General features: G+C 50.3%; 4 protein-coding genes and 1 pseudogene across 12 annotated transcripts in view; 2 read left to right on the plus strand and 3 right to left on the minus strand.

Annotated features, from left to right (window-relative positions):
* The window catches only part of LOC148671859 (GTPase IMAP family member 8-like), a 372,703-nt gene that overhangs the window by 331,262 nt on the left and 21,382 nt on the right, over positions 1-20,059 (plus strand). The gene's annotated exons all lie outside the window — the stretch shown is intronic.
* Positions 1-20,059, minus strand: part of LOC148671865 (uncharacterized) — a 297,768-nt gene that overhangs the window by 217,183 nt on the left and 60,526 nt on the right. The window lies entirely within an intron of this gene.
* The window catches only part of LOC148671872 (uncharacterized), a 183,987-nt pseudogene that overhangs the window by 119,984 nt on the left and 43,944 nt on the right, over positions 1-20,059 (plus strand). The window lies entirely within an intron of this gene.
* Positions 1-20,059, minus strand: part of LOC148671873 (uncharacterized) — a 641,462-nt gene that overhangs the window by 101,038 nt on the left and 520,365 nt on the right. The gene's annotated exons all lie outside the window — the stretch shown is intronic.
* On the minus strand, positions 13,694-14,169 carry LOC148671878 (epithelial discoidin domain-containing receptor 1-like). The gene is made up of 2 exons (XM_088632840.1): positions 14,026-14,169; positions 13,694-13,894 (listed from the first exon to the last, which is right to left on the minus strand). Exons 1-2 carry the CDS (start codon positions 14,119-14,121, stop codon positions 13,754-13,756), a joined length of 237 nt encoding a protein of 78 aa, XP_088488966.1. The 5' UTR covers positions 14,122-14,169; the 3' UTR covers positions 13,694-13,753.

Below are 20,059 nucleotides of genomic sequence, written 5' to 3' on the forward strand. Positions count from 1 at the left end.
AGGGGTTTGAGGTAAAATTGTGTAAAAGTGTTTTTATCATTGAGCTCGGGGGGGTTGTGATGAACTTGTGTAAAAGTGTCTGCTTATTGTAAAATTGTGTAAATGTGTCTTTATCATTGAGGTCAGGGGGTTTGAGGTAAAATTGTGTAATAATAATTGCTTACACTCATAGTGCTTTTCTGGACACTCCACTGTACGCGCTTTACAGAATGAGGACTCCCCTCCACCAACACCAAGGTAAGTGGTGATATAAGAGTGTCTGTTTATCATTGAGGTTAAAATTGTGTAAAAGTGTCTTTTTATCATTGAGCTCGACGGGTTTGAGGTAAAATTGTGTCAAAGGTGTCGGTTTATCATTGTAAAATTGTGTAAAAGTCTTTTTATCATTGAGCTCGACGGGTTTGAGGTAAAATTGTGTCAAAAGTGTCGGTTTATCATTGTGCTTGGGGGGTTTGAGGTGAAATTGTATATACAGTAAGTCTTTGTCATTGTAAAATTGTGTAAAAGTGACTATCAGGGGTTTTAGGTAAATTTGTGTAAAAGGTCTTATTGTAAACGTGTCTTTTTATCATTGAGCTCGTGGGGGGTTTGAGGTAAAATTATGTAAAAGTGTCTTATTGTAAAATTGTCTTTATCATTGTTAAATTGTTTAAAAGTGTTTTTTTATCATTGAGGTGGAATTGTGTAAAATTGTCTTTTATCATTGTTTGATAGAGGGTGTTTGAGGTAAAAGTGTCTGTTTGATGCGGCGGGGGGGCCGGGCACGGCGAGGTCTGCCGGCGGTTGTGTGGTGTGACGCAGTGGGGGTGTGGTTGAGGATGGGGGAGTGGGGGTGTGAGTGTGTAGGTGGGGCTGTGGCTGAGTGTGTGGGGGTGTGTGTGAGGATGGGGGAGTGGGGGTGTGTGTGTAGGTGGGGCTGTGGCTGAGTGTGTGGGGGTGTGTGAGGATGGGGGAGTGGGGGTGTGTGTGTGGGGTTGTGTGTGGGTGGGGGAGTGTGTGGGGTTGTGTGTGGGTGGGGGAGTGTGTGGGGGTGTGGTTGAGGATGGGGGAGTGGGGGTGTGTATGTAGGTGGGGCTGTGGCTGAGTGTGTGGGGGTGTGTGAGGATGGGGGAGTGGGGGTGTGTGTGTAGGTGGGGCTGTGGGGGTGTGTGTGTGGGGTTGTGTGCGGATGGGGGTGTGTGTGCGGGTGGGGCTGTGGCTGAGTGTGTGGGGGTGTGTGTGAGGATGGGGGAGTGGGGGTGTGTGTGTAGGTGGGGCTGTGGGGGTGTGTGTGTGGGGTTGTGTGTGGGTGGGGGAGTGTGTGGGGGTGTGTGTGAGGATGGGGGAGTAGGGGTGTGTGTGTAGGTGGGGCTGTGGCTGAGTGTGTGGGGGTGTGTGAGGATGGGGGAGTGGGGGTGTGTGTGTAGGTGGGGCTGTGGCTGAGTGTGTGGGGGTGTGTGAGGATGGGGGAGTGGGGCTGTGGCTGAGTGTGTGGGGGTGTGTGTGAGGATGGGGGAGTGGGGGTGTTTGTGTGGGTGGGGCTGTGGGGGTGTGTGTGGGGTTGTGTGTGTGGGGGTGTGTGTGAGGATGGGGGAGTGGGGGTGTGTGTGCGGGTGGGGGAGTGGGGGGTGTTTGTGTGGGTGGGGCTGTGTGTGTGTGTGGGTGGGGCTGTGGTCCGGCCAAAAACTAAAACTCAGATACAGTCTCCAGACACTCACAGTATGTTGATGTTTTCTGATATGTCTGTTGTGAGTGTCTGGAGATGGTCTGATTTTTAGTTTTTTCACGTTAATTTTCTAAGGGAGGGTCACAGAGAAGACCCCCTTGCCCCCATCTTGATTAAAATGAAACGCTTGTTTCGTGAAATAGTTATTTTTCACAATCTGGCCGTGCCGGACAGAATCCACGTTCACCGCAGCCGTGTAATTGTAACGAGTCGCTTGGACTTGCTGACCGTTACTGTAACCAGCTTCTGATGGCTCCTGACGTGGGCGAGAGAATAAAGCCTTGTCTGTTTCTGAAGCCCTTCCTGTGTGTCCTTTCATTCCTTCATTCCTTCATTCCTGTAGATACGCGCTTCCATCTTATACTCCCTATTAACCCAGTTCTAAAAGTGTGCTTGTTTACTCCGGTATCGAGCGTATTCGCAGACAAGCTTGAAACTGTCACTTCTCTCGCAGAGCGCTGTCTACTGTATAAACGTCCGGTATCATGGTCAGAGGGGGCAAGGAGCACGTGAAAACATTTCTGAAATAACCACATGTAAGACTTTAGTGCTTAAAATGTTCAGGGAGAAATGGAAGACTGGTGTGTTTTTTTTCTTTAAAATACCGAGACATAATATGTTTATGTTCCTAAATTAATATCGTTTATGACCTTCAGATGCGTTATGCTCCTCTTCCTTTTATGCTCAACTACTAAAATTTCAAACGGCCGTGTAATTGTATCGAGTCGCTTGGACTTGCTGATCGTTACTGTAACCAGCTTCTGACGTGGGCGAGAGAATAAAGCCTCGTCTGTTTCTGAAGCCCTTCCTGTGTGTCCTTTCATTTCACATCTATTCCTCTGGGTGACTGGAGGCTGCGCTGTCCTGCTCCCTCTGGTGATCGACGGGTTTTTCGCACGGAGCCTTGTTGAGCGGTATTTCTCGTTAAGAAAGTTAGGTGTTGGCATGAACTCTTAGTCGTCAATAATATTCAGTTTAGCACGGTCATCAATTCTGTTCTACTCTGAGGATGTAGGGGAGGAAAGAGGCCCGTGGTCTTGCCACTGAGAGACTCCAGTGTGCTCAAGAGCTGTTCAGCACAGCTAGAGCCCCACAATTCACACTCGACCGTCCCAGATCCCAGATCAGTCCCCGGGTGTGAGATCCTGCTGTGTGATCTGAGCTTCTCTCTGTCACTGTATTAATGTCCAGTGGTATTAATCAGTGAGCTCTTTCTCTCTTTTAAACCTGCGGTTTCTCATCGCTGCGTAATGACGCACTGACTGGACCCACAGGGTCACAGCGAGAGAAATACAGCCTGTAGATCACCAGAGGAGGAGCAGAGCAGCACAGTCTCCATCACCTGATTGCTGATTATGCATTATGTCCTGTTTTCATCCAGGTGAGGCTCAGCTATACTCACAACACTGCTGACAGCAGGAAGATTCAAGTATTCTTGACTCGGCAGCTCATTAAAACCAGCAGCCATGGTGTTCAGACCGATTGTTCTTACACACAGAAGACTGACACAGCTGCGTGTTGTGAATCTGTTTTTCTAAGAGGACATGTGAGTGGGGGAGGCGGACTCGCCCTTAGTCTACTCTGAAAATACCTGTGAAACCGGAGAGAGAGAGATGCGATAACAACCTTTGTACCTGAATCTGCACCCTACAGGACCGCACACAGCACGAACATGTGGTGATGTTCAGAAATATAACAAATGTCAAGATAATGCCAATAATATTTGTTCAAAGGAAACTGATGGCGCCAGCTGGGTTTGAACACTCGACCTCAGTTCAGCGATCACGCCACAGAGGCAGTGGAGTGACCAGCACTGAAACAACACAGTGCGTGAATATAGTTAGACCGGCCTTCATTCCTGTAGATACGCGCTTCCATCTTATACTCCTGATTCTATACTCCAGTTCTAAAAGTGTGCTTGTTTACCCCGGCATTGAGCGTCTTCGCAGACAAGCTTGAAACTGTCACTTCTCTCACAGAGCGCTGTCTACTGTATAAACGTCCGGTATCGTGGTCAGAGGGGTGTAGTGAAAACCGGTTCAGGGACGCCAAATATGTAATCATAGTGGCTCTCTGAAGGCACCAGTTCTGTAGGGTTTGGACATTTACTGAGACAATTATTAATTGTAGCAGTAAATCACAAAGTTGATTCTTTTGATGGCTTTAGAATCCAACCATGCGACATAACTCAAACAACGCGCACACACAGGTACTAATACAAGAGGATACATTTATTAATACATAGAATATGCATATAAAACTAACAGATCTTATCGAGAGGGTTATCAGAATACCAAAGGTATATATTCAGTCAGTTACGAAGTGTTACATGTTATCAAGAGGACATACGTTCAGTATATCATTCATTTATACCGTTTCGTAAAGTGAACTTGGTTACAACTTCTACATTAGATACTCAAACAAGTACATAACTCTTAGGAATTAAATTGATATCAACTGGTTGGGATAACAATTGAATTCTCGAGCTGTAATGCATTGAAGTTGAATACTCATCCAATCTTTGGGGATTCAGATCTCCTGCGGGCACAAAGAAACAGTTGCAGGCTTGTTGCTGTCCAATCCGCGCTCTCTGGCTCGGTGCCAGGCTGTGCTGTGCGGCTTGCGACGGTGCGCTGCTGATGCTCACTGACCGGCTAGTTAGTGTTGGCTTTAACTAGCACAGTTTGTGCACAGGAGAAAAGATGACTGTGGGTCCCAGCAAGTCAGGAAGAAGACCGGTTCGTTCCTGATGAAGAGCTAGTTCTGAATAGTGATTCAGCTTTCCACAGTTCCGACCTGTTCACGAGGCCTGCTGCTGGTTACTCTCTGGCAACCTCAACTCTAGACTCTTAGAACAAAGGAAAGTTCTGGCACTCGGACACACTGGCCGTTCCGTGGTTGTCCGGGCTGAGTCTCAGGATGGTCAGGAGGCACGCTGCGAGAATGTCCTGCCCCTGGGAGCCTTCTGCTCCTGGGCCGTCCTGCCCTGGAATTCTCCTTTGAATTCCCTTTAGAATTGTCCACAGAATCCTCCTGAATCCCTTCTGAATCTTATTGAATCTTGTTGAATCTGAATCTGAATCTCTCAGGCACTCTGTGTTGCCTGTTTTTACCTGGAGGAACTTCAGCTCGCTGATTGGCTGAAAGTTCCATGGGCATCAGAGTCCCACGTGGGTTACTCGGCCCTACCAGTCCCTGATTGGTTGATCAAGGTGAGATATGAGTCACTTAGTCCTGACACTTAGTAATGCAGTCCAGATGTCCAACTGGCACTCCCTAGACAGATAGGCGCCAATGGATGACCATTGATCATGATAGCCAGGCTTAGTTAAGTGCATCCCCCTTTGGGAGCTGTCCTTATCAAAAGAAAACATCTTGCATGAATAGTTTCTCTGTGGCTGCACCACAGAGATGGACAGGGAAATGGGGCCTCATTTGGGAAGGCTCAGAACACTTAATTCTTTCTTATTATTAAGCCTCGCCGCTACAGGGGGCAAGGAGCAGGTGAAAACATTTCTGAAATAACCACATGTAAGACTTTGGTGCTTAAAATGTTCAGCGAGAAATGGATGACTGGTGTGTATTTTTTCTTTAAAATACCGTGACATAATGTTTGTTCCTAAATTAATATCGTTTATGACCTTCAGATGCGTTATGCTCCTCTTCCTTTTATGCTCAGCTACTAAAATTTCCCTTTAGTGGTAAAATTCCATATAAATATTCAATACTAAGCAGATTAAAATGTGCACAGTAAAGAGATCAAATGATGAAATCTTTCCACGACCGACCAACGCACCACGAGCGCCCCTGTCGGTCATTTTGGCCGGCCAATCATGTACCGCGGTATGACGTAATGATTTGCGTGGCTGAATCTGTATATGGCGCCTTTCTGGACACTCCACTCAACGCGCTTTACAGGATATGAGGACTCCCCTCCACCAACACCGGGGTAAGTGTCTTTTTTTTTTGTAAGTGTGACGGGTTTGAGGTGAAATTGTGTATAAGTGTCTTTTTATCATTGAGCTCGGGGTGTTAAACTTTATTTTATATAGCGCCTTTAAAGGTGGCTTCTCAGTGCTTTACAGGATGACAATAACAATAAATATACAAGATACAACACAATGACAATACACAGAGGAGACTGTGGATGGTGGTACTAAGAGCAGAGGGGTGAAGAATGGAACCAGTTCAGTAAAGGCTTTTCTGAAGAAGAGGGTTTGAGTCTGGATCTGAAGGAGTTTAGAGAAGGTGACTCTCTGATATCCTTGGGGAGAGAGTTCCAGAGCTTGGGGGCAGAACAGGAGAAGGCCCTGTCACTCAAAGAGTGTAGAGGGGCTTGGGGGACAGTAAGGAGAGCAGAGTTAGCAGAGCGAAGGTTGTGAGGTGGAGAGTAGGGCGATAATAGTTCAGACAGGTACTGAGGTGCCAAGCCATGCAGAGCCTTACAGGTGAGCGTGAGGATTTTAAAGTCCACACAGAATTTGACTGGATGCCAGTGCAGGGACTCTAGGATAGGAGTGATGTGGTCACTTGCACCAGACCTGGTCAGGATTCTGTCTGCTGAGGTTTGGACTTTTAGGAAGAAAGGGTCAGTTGGAGATGGGGTGAAAATTAAGATTTTGTGCAAGGGGGTAATGGCAGCGGTTTTGAGGACCGTTGGTATAACACCAGTGCTCATGGATTCATGTATAATATTGAGGACAATGGGACAGAGAGAAGAACAGGACTGGAATAAAGTGGTGGGAATGGGATCTAAAATAGATGTGGTGGGATTCATGCGTGTAACTAGTTTGTTGAGGGATGCTGAGTCAAGAAGAGAGAAGCTGGAGAGAAGGGAACCAGAGAAGTTGGATGAGGAGGGAGGAGGTATGGAAATGATATGTGCAGTGGAGAGAATGTGATGTGCATGTTGAAGATAAAATTGTGCAAAAATCGTTTTATCCTTGAGCTCGGGGGGTTTGAGGTGAAATTGTGTAAAAGTGTCTTTTTATCTTTGAGCTCCCGGTGTTTTAGGTAAAATTTTGTAAAAGTGTCTTTATATCATTGTGTTCGGGGGTTTTGTGGTGAAATTGTGTAAAAGTGTCTATCAATGAGCTCGGGGGGTTTGTGGTAAAGTTGTGTAAAAATATTTATCATTGTGTACAAGTGTGTTTTAATCATTGAGGTTGGGGGGTTTGAGGTGAAATTGTGTAAAAGTGTCTTGATTATTGAGCTCGGGCTGTTTGAGGTGAAATTGTGTAAAAGTGTCTTGATTATTGAGCTTGGGCTGTTTGAGGTGAAATCGTGTAAAAGTGTCTTTTTATCTTTAAGCTCACGGTGTTTGAGGTGAAATTGTGTAAAATTGTCTATCATTGAGCTCGTGGGGTTTGTGGTGAAATTGTGTAAGAGTGTCTTTTTATCATTGTGCTCGGGGGGTTTGAGGTAAAATTGTGTAAAAGTGTCTTCATTGTGCTCGGGGGGGGTTGCAGTGAAATTGTGTAAAATTGTCTATCGTTGAGCTTGAGGGGTTTGAGGTAAAATTGTGTAAAAATTTATCATTGTGCTCGAGGGGTTTGTGGTGAAATTGTGTAAAAGTTTCCTTATCATTGAGCTCGGGGTTTGTGGTGAAATTTTGTAAAAGTGTCTTTTTATCATTGAGCTCGAGGGGGTTGTGGTAAAATTGTGTCAAAGTGTCTGTTTATCATTGTTCTAGGGGGGTTTGTTGTGAAATTGTGTAAAAGTGTCTTGATCATTGAGCTCAGGGGGTTTGTGGTGAAATTGTGTAAAAGTGTCTTGATCATTGAGCTCAGGGGGTTTGGGGTGAAATCATGTAAAAGTGTCTATCATTGAGTTCGCGGTGTTTCAGGTCAAATTGTGTAAAAGTGTCTTAATCATTGAGCTCGGGGGGTTTGTGGTGAAATTGTGTAAAAGTGTCTGTCTTTATTATTGTGCTTGGGGTGTTTGAGGTAAAATTGTGTAAAAGTGTCTGTTTATCATTGAGGTAAAATTTTGTAAAATATTTTTTATCATTGTGCTCGATGGGGTTGTGGTCAAATTGTGTAAAAGTGTCTTAATCATTGAGCTTGGGGGGTTTGTGGTGAAATTGTATACAACTGTATTTTTATTATTGTTTTCGGGGGGGTTGTGGTAAAATTGTGTAAAAGTGTATTTTTATCATTGTGCTCGGGGTGTTTTGTGGTGAAATTGTGTAAAAGTGTCTGTTTATCATTGTGCTCGGGTGGTTTGTGATAAAGTTGTGTAAGTCTTTATCATTGAGGTTGGGGGGGTTTGAGGTGAAATTGTGTAAAAGTGTCTGTTAATCATTGTGCTCGGGGGGTTTAAGGTAAAGTTGTGTGAAAGTGTCTTATAATTGTGTTCTGGGGGTTTGTGGTGAAATTGTGTAAAAGTGTCTTGATCATTGTGCTTATGGGGTTGTGGAGAAATTGTGGTTTTTGGGTGTAAAAGTCTTATTGTTCACACGTTGCTGCTGTGATGTGGCCATTCGCCTGTAGGTGGCGCTCTGTCCAGTCATTTTTAAATGTACCAGTCCTGATGGATGACTGTACACATCCTCAGTCAAGGGGAATATCTAATTAGTTACTCTCCAAATAGCATTTTTGTATGAAACATTTAAAGAAATCGACAACCACTTTTCAAAACGCACAATAACACAGACTGGTATGTTTGACAACGAGTAAATAAGAGAAAGGCGAAACGAGAATTCACCATCACTTTCTGCATGTTTACCGTGACCTGTCCTGATCATGAGAAGTCTCAGACGCGTCTCTTCACCAGACAGTTTAATACAGCAGTTCTACATGGGACCGGTGTGAGAGTATGTGGGTAACAGTGATGGCTCTCTCTGCTGTACTGCTGTGGCCCTCCCTCCTGATGACAGAATCGTCTCACACTTCACCTTCACAGACACAAACTCCATGTGTTTGTGGTGAAATTGTGGGTCTGTTGGTGTAAAAGTTTATTATTGAGCTCACTGAACTGATCTCGAAGGCCACTTTAATTTCAGTTGCTTCTGACATTTTGAGTGAAATTGTAGTTTTGTAGGTTTAAATGTGCTGTTTCTTTGACTAGCTGGCTTGTTTAGCTGATATTTGTATTTCCTCCTCCTGAAGGAAAGATATCAAGTGTTTTTTTAATGAAATTGTAGGATACCGGTGTGTCGAAGTGGCTCCGGTTTCGTTGCGGCTCATGTCAGATCCAGGGCTGATAGAAACAGTTTGATCAATAAATGAACTTAAAACCGGGATTCACACATTTGCTGCACTTCCGCTGAACAGAGACGACATTTTCAAACCGTCTATATTGGAGGTCTGCATCACCGCTGCTAAAATCGACAATGTCGTAAAAACGTGTTTTCGAGGTTTGCTTCGGTTCAGATGACACCTCAAATACAGTAATATGGTATAAAAATAAGTGACAAGAAATACGCTGTGCTGAAGCTCTGTATGATGATGTGTTCTTGCAGGTTTATTTGAGTTCAGGTAAAGAGAAATGAAAGTTTTATAAACACTAATCGGAGGCGTGTTTCACTCCAGGGGAAGTGAGCAGAAACTAAACCAAAGAAATGCAAGAACAGGGCGTACAGATGCGTTATGAAAGGGTGTTCTGGATGTTTGACTCAAAAACAACGATATAAAAACCGAAAACAGGAGATCTGCAGGTTGTCCGTTAAACCTTGAAGTTTATTAAGTAGTGATCAGCAGTAACTTACTGGTTTGCCCCGGTTCTTGTCTTCCAGTTCAGGACTTGTGCTGGGGAATGAGTGTGGTCTGTGGGCTCTGGCGGGAACAGTCACACTGTGGGGACGGGGGTATCCTGTTCCTGCTCTGATGTTCTCTCCTGGAACCTCCATTAACATGTGATCTCAAGAAAAGAGAGTGATTGATTGGCTTTGAGTGCCTTGTGAAATTCTCTGGGCTCGACCCCGTGTTTCGGCTGCGATGCCGTCGAGCGATCATCTGCTGTGAGTTCCCTTGTGGTGTCCCCATGTGACTGCGTGTGCCCGTGTCACTGCTGTGTGTGACAGTGGATTCCTCTCCGTCGCCCCTCAGGCGTTCCTGGGTCTCCTCTCCGTGGTGCAGCTGGACTGTAAAGAGTGCGCTGGAGAGGATTGAGCTGCTGCGGTGAAGGAGTGTGAGATGTGCTGAGTGTGAGACTGACGAGCGCAGGCGAGCGGCGGCTCTCGCCTTCCTCCCGAACTTCGGTCTGAAACCTCATGAACGCTCTCGGCAAGGTCAGTCGGTCGGTGTCCTTAAGTGTTTTGATCGCCTGTTATTCCTCTCATTGTCCAGGCAGGGGTGTTGAGTTCCGCCCGTCTTCGGCACGTTCAGAGAGACCGACCCTGTGAGTGCACACGGGGGAGAGAGAGAGGAGGAGCAGGCCCCACTTCCAGCCTCTCGCTCTTTCACAGCCCCGTACCTGAGGACCAGAGCGTCTCTCGTCAGCAGGGCCTCGCGCCTGCAGGTGACTGAAGTGTGCTTTTATATACAGGTGAGAGAGAGTGCACAAGAATCGTCAGAAGTCAACACAGTTCGTTAGAGATGGATGATGTCCAAGGTCACCCAGAAATAGAGCACGACAGGTCTCTCAGAGGAAAGGTATTTTTCATTTTTCACAGGCGTATGAATCTACCAAGTACAGACGCCAGACAAAAAACATTGAAATGCGATTTGAAATTCACACTGACGTGTTGAGAACTGTTCTTGAAGCGGCTGTTCCTTAGAAGCGTTTGATCTGTGTTCAGATCTTCTGCTAAGGAGATGTGGTCAGGAAGGGCAGAGACGCGCTCTCTCGTCTGAGAGAGAGAGGCCAACATCAGTCTGGCTGGAGGTCTGGTGAAAGGAAAGCTTTGAATTTAGAGAATTTAAAATGATTTTTGTAGATTTTAAAACTAAGGGATTGAGTAGAACTAAGTTATTATTTTATTTCAGTTGAACTATTAGGAACAGTTATTTTACGAAACCCGAACATTGTTCTGTGTTTTGGTTTACTCGAGATTTAACGCAAGATGGAGTTCTCAGCAGGTGTGGAACGTGTTCAGTGTCCTGCAGGAGTTGTCGGGCGGTGTGGAACGTGTTCAGTGTCCTGCAGGAGTTGTCGGGCGGTGTGGAACGTGTTCAGCTGGGAAGGCAGCCCCCCTTTCGAAGAGGTAAACGGAAGATCCGATGTGGACCTCGTCGTAGATTGAAGCTCGCCTCCACATTCAGAGCGGAGAGCAAGCTGGGGTCTGTGAAAAGACACATTCCTAATGCAAGAAATTGTATAGGGCCAATAGGGCAACATTATCAACATGATCACATTATTATAAATCATAATCAATGCGACTGATATAAGCGCAAGGCGAGGCATCCTGACCACAAGGATGAGGCTGAAGCCCCACCACTGATGCAGCCCTCCAGTGAGAGATTTGGGTTCAACAGGCCCGTTGGGTTATTCACAAGCATTTAATCACTGATCACTGATCGAGGGTGTGATGGGAGCGTCTGAGATTTACATTCCCTGAAGGGCAGACGGGAGATTTGGGCTGCCCGACACCAGACATAGGAACAGATGACGAGTGTCTGCTTGCTGATTCCACGTGGTGAACAGAAGGATTTAATAGCAAGTGTCCACTGTGGGTTAACGCTAGGGGACGACACTGCACCAGACTGGAGCCAGATGGAGCGTCCACTGTGGGTTAACGCTAGGGGACGACTCTGCACCAGACTGGAGCCAGATGGAGTGTCCACTGTGGGTTAACGCTAGGGGACGACACTGCACCAGACTGGAGCCAGATGGAGCGTCCACTGTGGGTTAACGCTAGGGGACGACACTGCACCAGACTGGAGCCAGATGGAGCGTCCACTGTGGGTTAACGCTAGGGGACGACACTGCACCAGACTGGAGCCTGTCGGAGTTTCCACTGTGGGTTAACGCTAGGGGACGACACTGCACCACACTGGAGCCAGATGGAGTTTCCACTGTGGGTTAACGCTAGGGGACGACTCTGCACCAGACTGGAGCCAGATGGAGTGTCCACTGTGGGTTAACGCTAGGGGACGACACTGCACCACACTGGATCCAGATGGAGTGTCCACTGTGGGTTAACGCTAGGGGACGACACTGCACCAGACTGGAGCCAGATGGAGTGTCCACTGTGGGTTAACGCTAGGGGACGACACTGCACCAGACTGGAGCCAGATGGAGTGTCCACTGTGGGTTAACGCTAGGGGACGACACTGCACCAGACTGGAGCCAGATGGAGTGTCCACTGTGGGTTAACGCTAGGGGACGACACTGCACCAGACTGGAGCCAGATGGAGTGTCCACTGTGGGTTAACGCTAGGGGACGACACTGCACCAGACTGGAGCCAGATGGAGTGTCCACTGTGGGTTAACGCTAGGGGACGACACTGCACCAGACTGGAGCCAGATGGAGGTTCCACTGTGGGTTAACGCTAGGGGATGACACTGCACCAGACTGGAGCCAGATGGAGTGTCCACTGTGGGTTAACGCTAGGGGACGACACTGCACCAGACTGGAGACAGATGGAGTTTCTGAGTCTCTCTGAGTGAGTCTCTCACCTGGAATCAGTGTGTCTGTCAGGGTTGTACAGCTGGAGACAGGTCACCTCAGTGTGAGTCTCTCACCTGGAATCAGTGTGTCTGTCAGGGTCGTACAGCTGGAGACAGGTCACCTCAGTGTGAATCTCTCACCTGGAATCAGTGTGTCTGTCAGGGTCGTACAGCTGGAGACAGGTCACCTCAGTGTGAATCTCTCACCTGGAATCAGTGTGTCTGTCAGGGTCGTACAGCTGGAGACAGGTCACCTCAGTGTGAGTCTCTCACCTGGAATCGGTGTGTCTGTCAGGGTCATACAGCTGGAGACAGGTCACCTCAGTGTGAGTCTCTCACCTGGAATCAGTGTGTCTGTCAGGGTCGTACAGCTGGAGACAGTTCACCTCAGTCTGAGTCTCTCACCTGGAATCAGTGTCTCTGTCAGGGTCATACAGAATCCCCAGCTGGATCAAACGAACGCATGACCCCAAACTGTCTGGATAGCTTCTGTAAAAACGTTTTACAGTTTTAGACGCTTTGTGATTGTGCTCTCGCAGAAGATAGAAAACAAGTCTTATGAATTCCCAAAGGAATTAGAGCCATGATCAGATCAAGGATAGGATCGGAGCCACGCTCCTCGCCAGCTCTCCCTTCTCTGTACCCAGCCAGTGTTGAAGCTGATACCGGAGGCACTGCTGTACACAGAGAGGGGCTGGGGTGGGGAACAAGCCGCACAGCCCTGTTGTTGAAGCCGATACCCTTTAACTGATGACTTCCAGTCAGCAGCAGGGGCAGTCGATCACTCGTGATGCAGAAAGCAGAACAGGACACCCAGTTATCTGAAAATGTTACTTTATTAAAACTTCTACAAAAAGATTCACGACAAGAACCAGACGAACCGAGAGCCTTCGACACGCCAGAGCCGCCCAGAGGCAGCGCGAGGACCGCAGACGGGGAACGCACCAACGTCTCCATATATTAGTGTAACAATCTGTCCCGTACTCTATGTACAACATTAGTAGTCGGCGAAGAAGAAGGAAAGAAACACGTCGCATCCCTCCTGCACACCGGGGCGCAGAGACGAGGAGCTGGTACCCCAAAACTATTCTCCTGGTCTTACAGGACTGGACAATGTACTGACCTGGGCCAGTCACAGTGAAAGGATCAGGAGCGATTGATCACATGGAGATACTGACCAGGGCCAGTCACAGCGAATGGATCAGGAGTGATCGATCACATGGAGATACTGACCAGGGCCAGTCACAGTGATTGATCACATGGAGATACTGACCAGGGCCAGTCACAGCGAATGGATCAGGAGTGATCGATCACATGGAGATACTGACCAGGGCCAGTCACAGTGATTGATCACATGGAGATACTGACCAGGGCCAGTCACAGTGAATTGAACGCCACCAGGGGGCGCACAAGAGGCTCAACCCTCAGGGCCGCCCCCCTCCGAGCCCACAGAGGACATCCTGCCCCGCGAGAGTCCGCAGGCCGGAGCTGCTCCTGCTACACCATGTTCATGGCGTCCTCCAGCAGGAAGCGGTGGATTGCTGGGAAGGACGGCCGGTCCCTGGACTCCCGGCTCCAGCAGCTCAGCATCAGCTCGTACAGGCCCTGCGGACACACCTCCGGCCGGGACAGGTACACCTGGGGACAGGAGACAGGAGAGAGACGGGTGAGCCTGCAATACAGGAGACAGGAGAGAGACGGGTGAGCCTGTAGGACAGGAGACAGGAGAGAGACAGGTACAGGTACTCCTGGCCAGGTGTGGCTGTTACCTGCTTGCCCTGGTCTCTGAAGAACTCTCCAGCGTTCTCGATCACCAGCTCATCTGTCATGGAGGCGTAGGACTGCTCCTTACACAGCCTCAGCATCTCCCAGAGGGTCACCCCGAACGCCCACACATCGCTGGCTGTGGTGAACTTCCCCTGGGGATACAGACACATGGGGTCACCCCCAACACCCCCACACAGAGACACACACACACACACACACACACACACACACACACACACACACACACACACACACACACACACACAGTCACCCCGAACGCCCACACATCGCTGGCCGTGGTGAACTTCCCCTGGGGACACAGACACATGGGGTTCCGAGGTCATTATGAGATTTATCAAACAAAAATTCTAACGATATCCTGCTCTTCACCAACCCTTCAAGCATCCTCACCAAGTCTACAGACCCGGATCCAGAGATCTTATTTTTCCGAGTCTTGTAGATGGTGAGTTTGGCCTGGCCCAGCAGAAAATTGGCTAGGAGGGTCTGAGTTTTTCGTTTTTTCGTACGACCTACCCCAAACACGAAAATAACATCATTGAAGGCCAGGCCAAGGTTGGTGAAGAGCCGGATCAGTACGGCAAACATGATTCCCAGCAGGCGCTGTAACAGTGGAACACCGTCTCCCTCTGAGCGCAGAAGGGACAGGCGTCAGACACCCCCGGGTCCAGAACCGACACAAACGAGTTGACCCCAAGGATGGTGTGCAGGACCCTCCATTGCAGATCACCAGCCCTCTTGTTGAGGGGAAATCTGTAGAGGCTACCCCAGGCAGGCCGGACGTCATCCAGCACTCCCAGACGAGCCCTCCAGGGAGTGTCAGGGAGCGCGGACAGCTGGGCCTGGTGCCTAGATGTTACGACTAGTCTGTACAGACATTTCCCCCCAACACCACCTAGAGACCTCTCCTCTGAGGCAAGGTGCTCAAGGAGAGATCCCGTCGGTCTGGGACTGAGCGCAGGAGACACTAGCAGACCAGGGAAAGGAGGCTGTGTGGTTGGAAGGCGATGATCCTCAAACAGGCCCTGGATCAGCAGCATCTCCTCGAGTGGCAGAGCAGAGCGAAGCTGACTAAGAAACCTGTCTACACACCGCCGTGAGTGTAGTCCCAGCGCGTCACACGCCCACTCCACACTGCGCCAGCAGCCCTGATCCACGTCCAGCAGGTGGTGGAGCTGTGTGACGTTGGCGTGGACCAGTCTGCTGGTGAAGTCCAAGGAGCGGCCCGGTTCTATGTCCATTCGTAGATTGTGTATTAATGGTTCTCTGAGTGTCCAGTATAGACTGGGCCGCTCCTCTTCTCTCTGCACGCGCAGATGCCGCCAGGTCTCCAGGAGACTGCGCTGGAAAGGCGGCAGTGGAGACAGGTCAACCCTGCTGGTGTCCATCAGGAAGAGCACACAGTCGAGCCCGAGGTGTCCTGCTCGACGAAGCAGGGTGAAGGTCAGCTCCCTCCAGGACAGCGAGGCCAGGCCGAACAGCAGCTTCTGCACTGCCTGCAAGCGAAAGGCGTCCACCCGGCTCCGGATGTCGATAAGTCCTTGCCCTCCGTCCTCTCTGGGCAGATAGAAGACGCCCCTCCGCAGCCAGTGCAGTCCGTCCCAGAAGAAGTCGAGGAGCGTGGCCTGCAGCTCCTCGACCAGTCCGGCTGGTGGCTCCAGACACACCAGGCGATGCCAAAACATCGAAGCCACCAGGGTGTTGACAATCAGAACCCGGCCTCTGTAGGAGATCTGGGGGAGCAGCCAGCGCCAGCGGTCCAGACGACCTTTCACTTTTTCAAGGAGCCCCTCCCAGTTCTTTTTCACACTGGCCTCATGCCCCAGGTGCACCCCCAGGTATTTGAGTCCCCCTCTGGTCCAGCTGAGCCTCTCTGGCAAGACTGGGGGACCCATCTCGCTCCACTCCCCCAGGAGTAGGACGCTACTCTTGGCCCAGTTTACTTTGGCTGATGATAGCCGCTGGAAATCATTCAAAGTTGTCTGTAGCGCCCTGACATCCTGTCCTCCTCCGACCACGACCATGATGTCATCAGCGTACGCCGAGATTTTGACAGTGGAATCGGGGCAGCCCGGGATGGACAGGCCCCTGATGACCCAGCGCAGCTGATGTAGCAGAGGCTCGATGGCAAGGGAGTAGAGCATTCCTGAGAGTGCACAGCCCTGCCTGACTCCCCTCCGCACTGGAAACAGAGCACTCAGCCCTCCGTTGACCTTTAGCACACTGAAGATGTCACTGTACAGCACCTGAATCATGGCAACAAAGACGGGGCTGAACCCCAAGGACCTCATGGTCCTCCACAAATACTGATGTTCAACCCTATCCTTTGATATAGCCTTTGCCCTTTCCTGGTCTAACGAAATGAGACCAGTATCTAAACCCAATAGTCTGGAGGTGGCCAAAACATCTCGAATCAGAAATATGTTATCAAAGATTGACCTTCCGGGCACGCAGTACGATTGGTCGGAGTGCACCACATACCCCAGCACCACCCTCAGCCTGTTGGCCAGAGCCTTGGACAGGATTTTATAATCCACACACAGCAGAGCAACAGGTCTCCAGTTCTTAATGTCACACAGGTCCCCTTTCTTAGGCAGCAGGGTGACAACAGCTCTCCTGCAACTCAGTGGCAGGTCCCCCTGCTCCAGACTTTCCAAATATACATTCAGCAGGTCAGGTCCCAGCACAGCCCAGAAGGCACGATAGAATTCGGCTGGCAGGCCATCGAGACCAGGGGTCTTGCCATTGCTCAAGCCACTGAGTGTGGAGGAGAGCTCCTCCAGGGAGAAAGGCCTCTCCAGCCCTGCCCTCTTGTCTTCGGGGACCTGTGGAAGGTCTTCAAGGAACCTACGTGTGCGGACCGAGTCCTCACTAGCCTCGCTGGAGAAGAGCGCTTTGTAGAACTGCACGGTCCTCTCCTGGATCTGCCCGGCCTCGTGCAGCTGCTGCCCGGCCTCGTGCAGCTGCTGCCCTGTCTCCGAGCGCAGGCAGTGGATCTGCCGGCTCTGGCCCGGTTTCTTCTCTAGGCTGAAGAAGTAGCGAGTCGGGGTGTCTACCTTTGATGCACACTGAACCCTAGAATTTATTAGAGCTCTTTGTACTTTTGTGCCCAGCAGGCCAATGAGTGATTCTTTTTGGGTGTGGAGGTCATCAATTAGCCTCCTGTCTGCACAACACTCCAGAGCCTTGTGCAGCTCCAGAATGTCTCTCTCCAGAGCCTTCATGGACTCACGGATACCTCTTGTGACACTTCCAGTGTACTGCTGGCAGAACTGGCGAATCTGCACCTTGCCAATATCCCACTACTGGCTCAGGGAGACAAAGTGGGCTTTCTGACTCCTCCACTGCTGCCAGAAGAACACGAGGCAGTCACAGAAGTGAGCATCGTCAAGCAGCTGGGTATTAAAGTGCCAGTAGGCACTGCGGGACCTCACTGATGGCACAGCGACTGTGCAGACAGTGAGGCAGTGGTCCGACAGGCCCACTGGACAGATGGAGCACTGCTTGACGATGCTGTAATGATGTTTACGGCAGTAGAATCGGTATAGCCTGGCCAGAGAGAGGGTATTCCCCTTGACCTGAGCCCAGGTGTACTGCCTCGTGTCCCCATGACATCTCCTCCAGATGTCAGTGAGGTCAGACTTGACGAGGATCCTGCGCAGCTCCCTGGCCGACGGGCCATGTGGCTCTGCGTGATTCCTGTCCAGTGTGCTGCTCTCTGTGCAGTTGAAATCCCCCCCCAGGAAGACCAGCTCTTCAGGCTGGCAGGTCGCCAGTGCAGTCTCAAGCTCCCTGAGGAGGGTGACCCTCTCCCCGTCGTCGGTGGGTGCGTAAACGTTAATAAAAACAAAGGTTTTCTTCCCGAGAACTACTCGCACAAGTAGCAGGCGACCATTCACCACCTCCTGGACGGCGATAGAGAGGAGCTTGAACCCCACAGAGAACAGCACCGCGACCCCCGCGCTCAAAGGGGACCCGTGACTGTACACGATGTCCTCCTGCCACTCCCGCTGCCAGGCGACGATGTTGGAGCTGTCGGTGTGGGTCTCCTGCAGGAAAGTCACCTGCAGGCTGTTTTCTTTGATAATCTCCAACACCGCAGCTCGCTTCAAAGCCCTCCGGCAACCATTGGTGTTCAAACTCCCTATCCTAATGTCGCCCATGTTTGCGTTAAAGAAAAAACATAAAACACGAACAGACATGTAGCACGCAGACGGATAGTGATGTGATGTGAGGGACAGGACTCATTCGTGCTGAGGTGCGTTTCGCGGTACTGCCTTGATCTTACCTAAAAGGCTCTTCAGGCGCCATCTCTCCTGATCACTGAAGTCATTCGCACCCGAGCCCCTCTTCAGATGGCATATCGCGGAGAGGACAAAGAGCTCGGTGTCAGGAAAAAAGTCCTCGACCACAGTTCCCCTCTTACCTTTAGTCTTCTCTAAGAACTCCCTGCTGCTCTGGAAGCTGTAGCCTCCTCTGCAGCTCTGCTGGGACGAGGAGCCCGAGGCGAGAGAGGAGTCGGTGAAGCTCCGGGTGGCGGCGGCGGTGGCGGCGAGGACACTCCAGCGCGTCCTCACTCTCCCGGTGTCGGAGTCACTCGTGGCCCCTGGGCTCCACCGAGCTCTCTGTGCTGCGCTTCTTCTGCACCGCACTCTGCACAGATTTTTTTGTGTGCTTTCTCCGCGGCGTCTTAAAACCATCGTCTATTTTTCCAGATGATAATTCATTTCCTCCCCACACCGTGTCTACAGTTTTCGCTGGCGCTTGATACGCGTTTTCCCCTGTCGGTGTCACTACCTGCTCTCTCTCTCCCTGACTCTCCTGAGCAGCGCTCATCTCTCCGCCAGCGCTCGTCTCTTGCTCTCCGGTGTGGGGGGCTGCGGTGGTCCACTCTTTACTGTCTGTTCTCCTGTTTGGGACGCCACCGGCTCGGGCTCACCTGCTCCCTCCAGCGATCTCCTCTCCTGCACCCCGGCCGTGGGCTCTGACTCACCGCTGCCTCCCTGCGCTGCTCCGCTCCCCGCTGCCTGACGCTGTCGGCTGGCCTCCTGTGCGCCCTGGGGCTGAGGCTCCCTGCCCGTCTCTTCCTCCACCTCCGGGCAGTTCTTCACCACATGCCCCTCGCTCCCGCACCTGAAGCACTTCATCAATTCTGAAGTCACGAATACAACGTAGTCACAGCTGTCAATCCGAAATTTAAGGGCCACATTGATCTCTTCTGTGGGGTTTTTTAAGATGACGTGCTTCAGCTGCGGTGCCCTGCAGCCCAGAGGGACCCTCCTGATCGGAGAGACCACCTGTCCGTTCCGAGACAGCTCCCTCTCCAGCAGCTCGTTCCTCATGAACGGAGGCACGTTGGAGAGGGTGATCTTTCGAGCCGGGGCCGCGAGAGGCAGTGATGGTGCCGTCCAGGACGACTCCCTTCTCCACCAGGGTGTTTGCCAGATCGGTAGATTGCAGGAAAATGACTATACCTCCACTCATGCGGGAAGCGGACCTGATGTTCCTGCAGCCCACGACCTCCCCGACCGCAAGAACGCACCTCTCAAGCGGACAGAACTCCGCAGGGGAGATTTTCACACCATGGCGTCAAGTTAGTTTCTCAAAGGAGAGGTCTGGAGGATCAGAGCCTCCAGAACCGGCCATGATGAGAATATAAACCCCGCTTTTCCCCAAAAAAAGACAGAAAAACATAAAACCAGTGAAGAAACACCGCCACACGATCAAACCCACCGAAGCTCCGCCCACTCACTCACTCAGTCTCGCGAGAAACACAGAGAGAAACAGGTACAAATTCACACTGAACAACAACACATTGGAGCACACATCCAGCTACACATATCTCGGTCTCACCATCAGCTCTTCCGGGAGTTTTGACCTGGCAGTGAAGGCACTGAGGGAGAAGGCACTCAGGGCTTTCTACGCAATAAGAAGGAGGCTCTTCAACATCAACCCACCAACAAGAATCTGGCTCCAAATATTTGAAAGTGTAATCCAACCCAATGCCCTATACGGTAG

Source organism: Lepisosteus platostomus, chromosome 5 (genome assembly GCF_059453375.1).
Source record: "Lepisosteus platostomus isolate fLepPlt1 chromosome 5, fLepPlt1.hap1, whole genome shotgun sequence".
Classification (NCBI taxonomy): domain Eukaryota; kingdom Metazoa; phylum Chordata; class Actinopteri; order Semionotiformes; family Lepisosteidae; genus Lepisosteus; species Lepisosteus platostomus.

Bases quoted from the DNA above. Each gene is read 5' to 3' on its own strand.
- LOC148671878 (XM_088632840.1), bottom strand. From the start codon at position 14,121: ATGCTGAGGCTGTGTAAGGAGCAGTCCTACGCCTCCATGACAGATGAG. The intron at 13,895-14,025 runs GTAACAGCCACA...TCCTGTCCCCAG, and splicing joins TCAGAGACCAGGGCAAGCAG to GTGTACCTGTCCCGGCCGGA.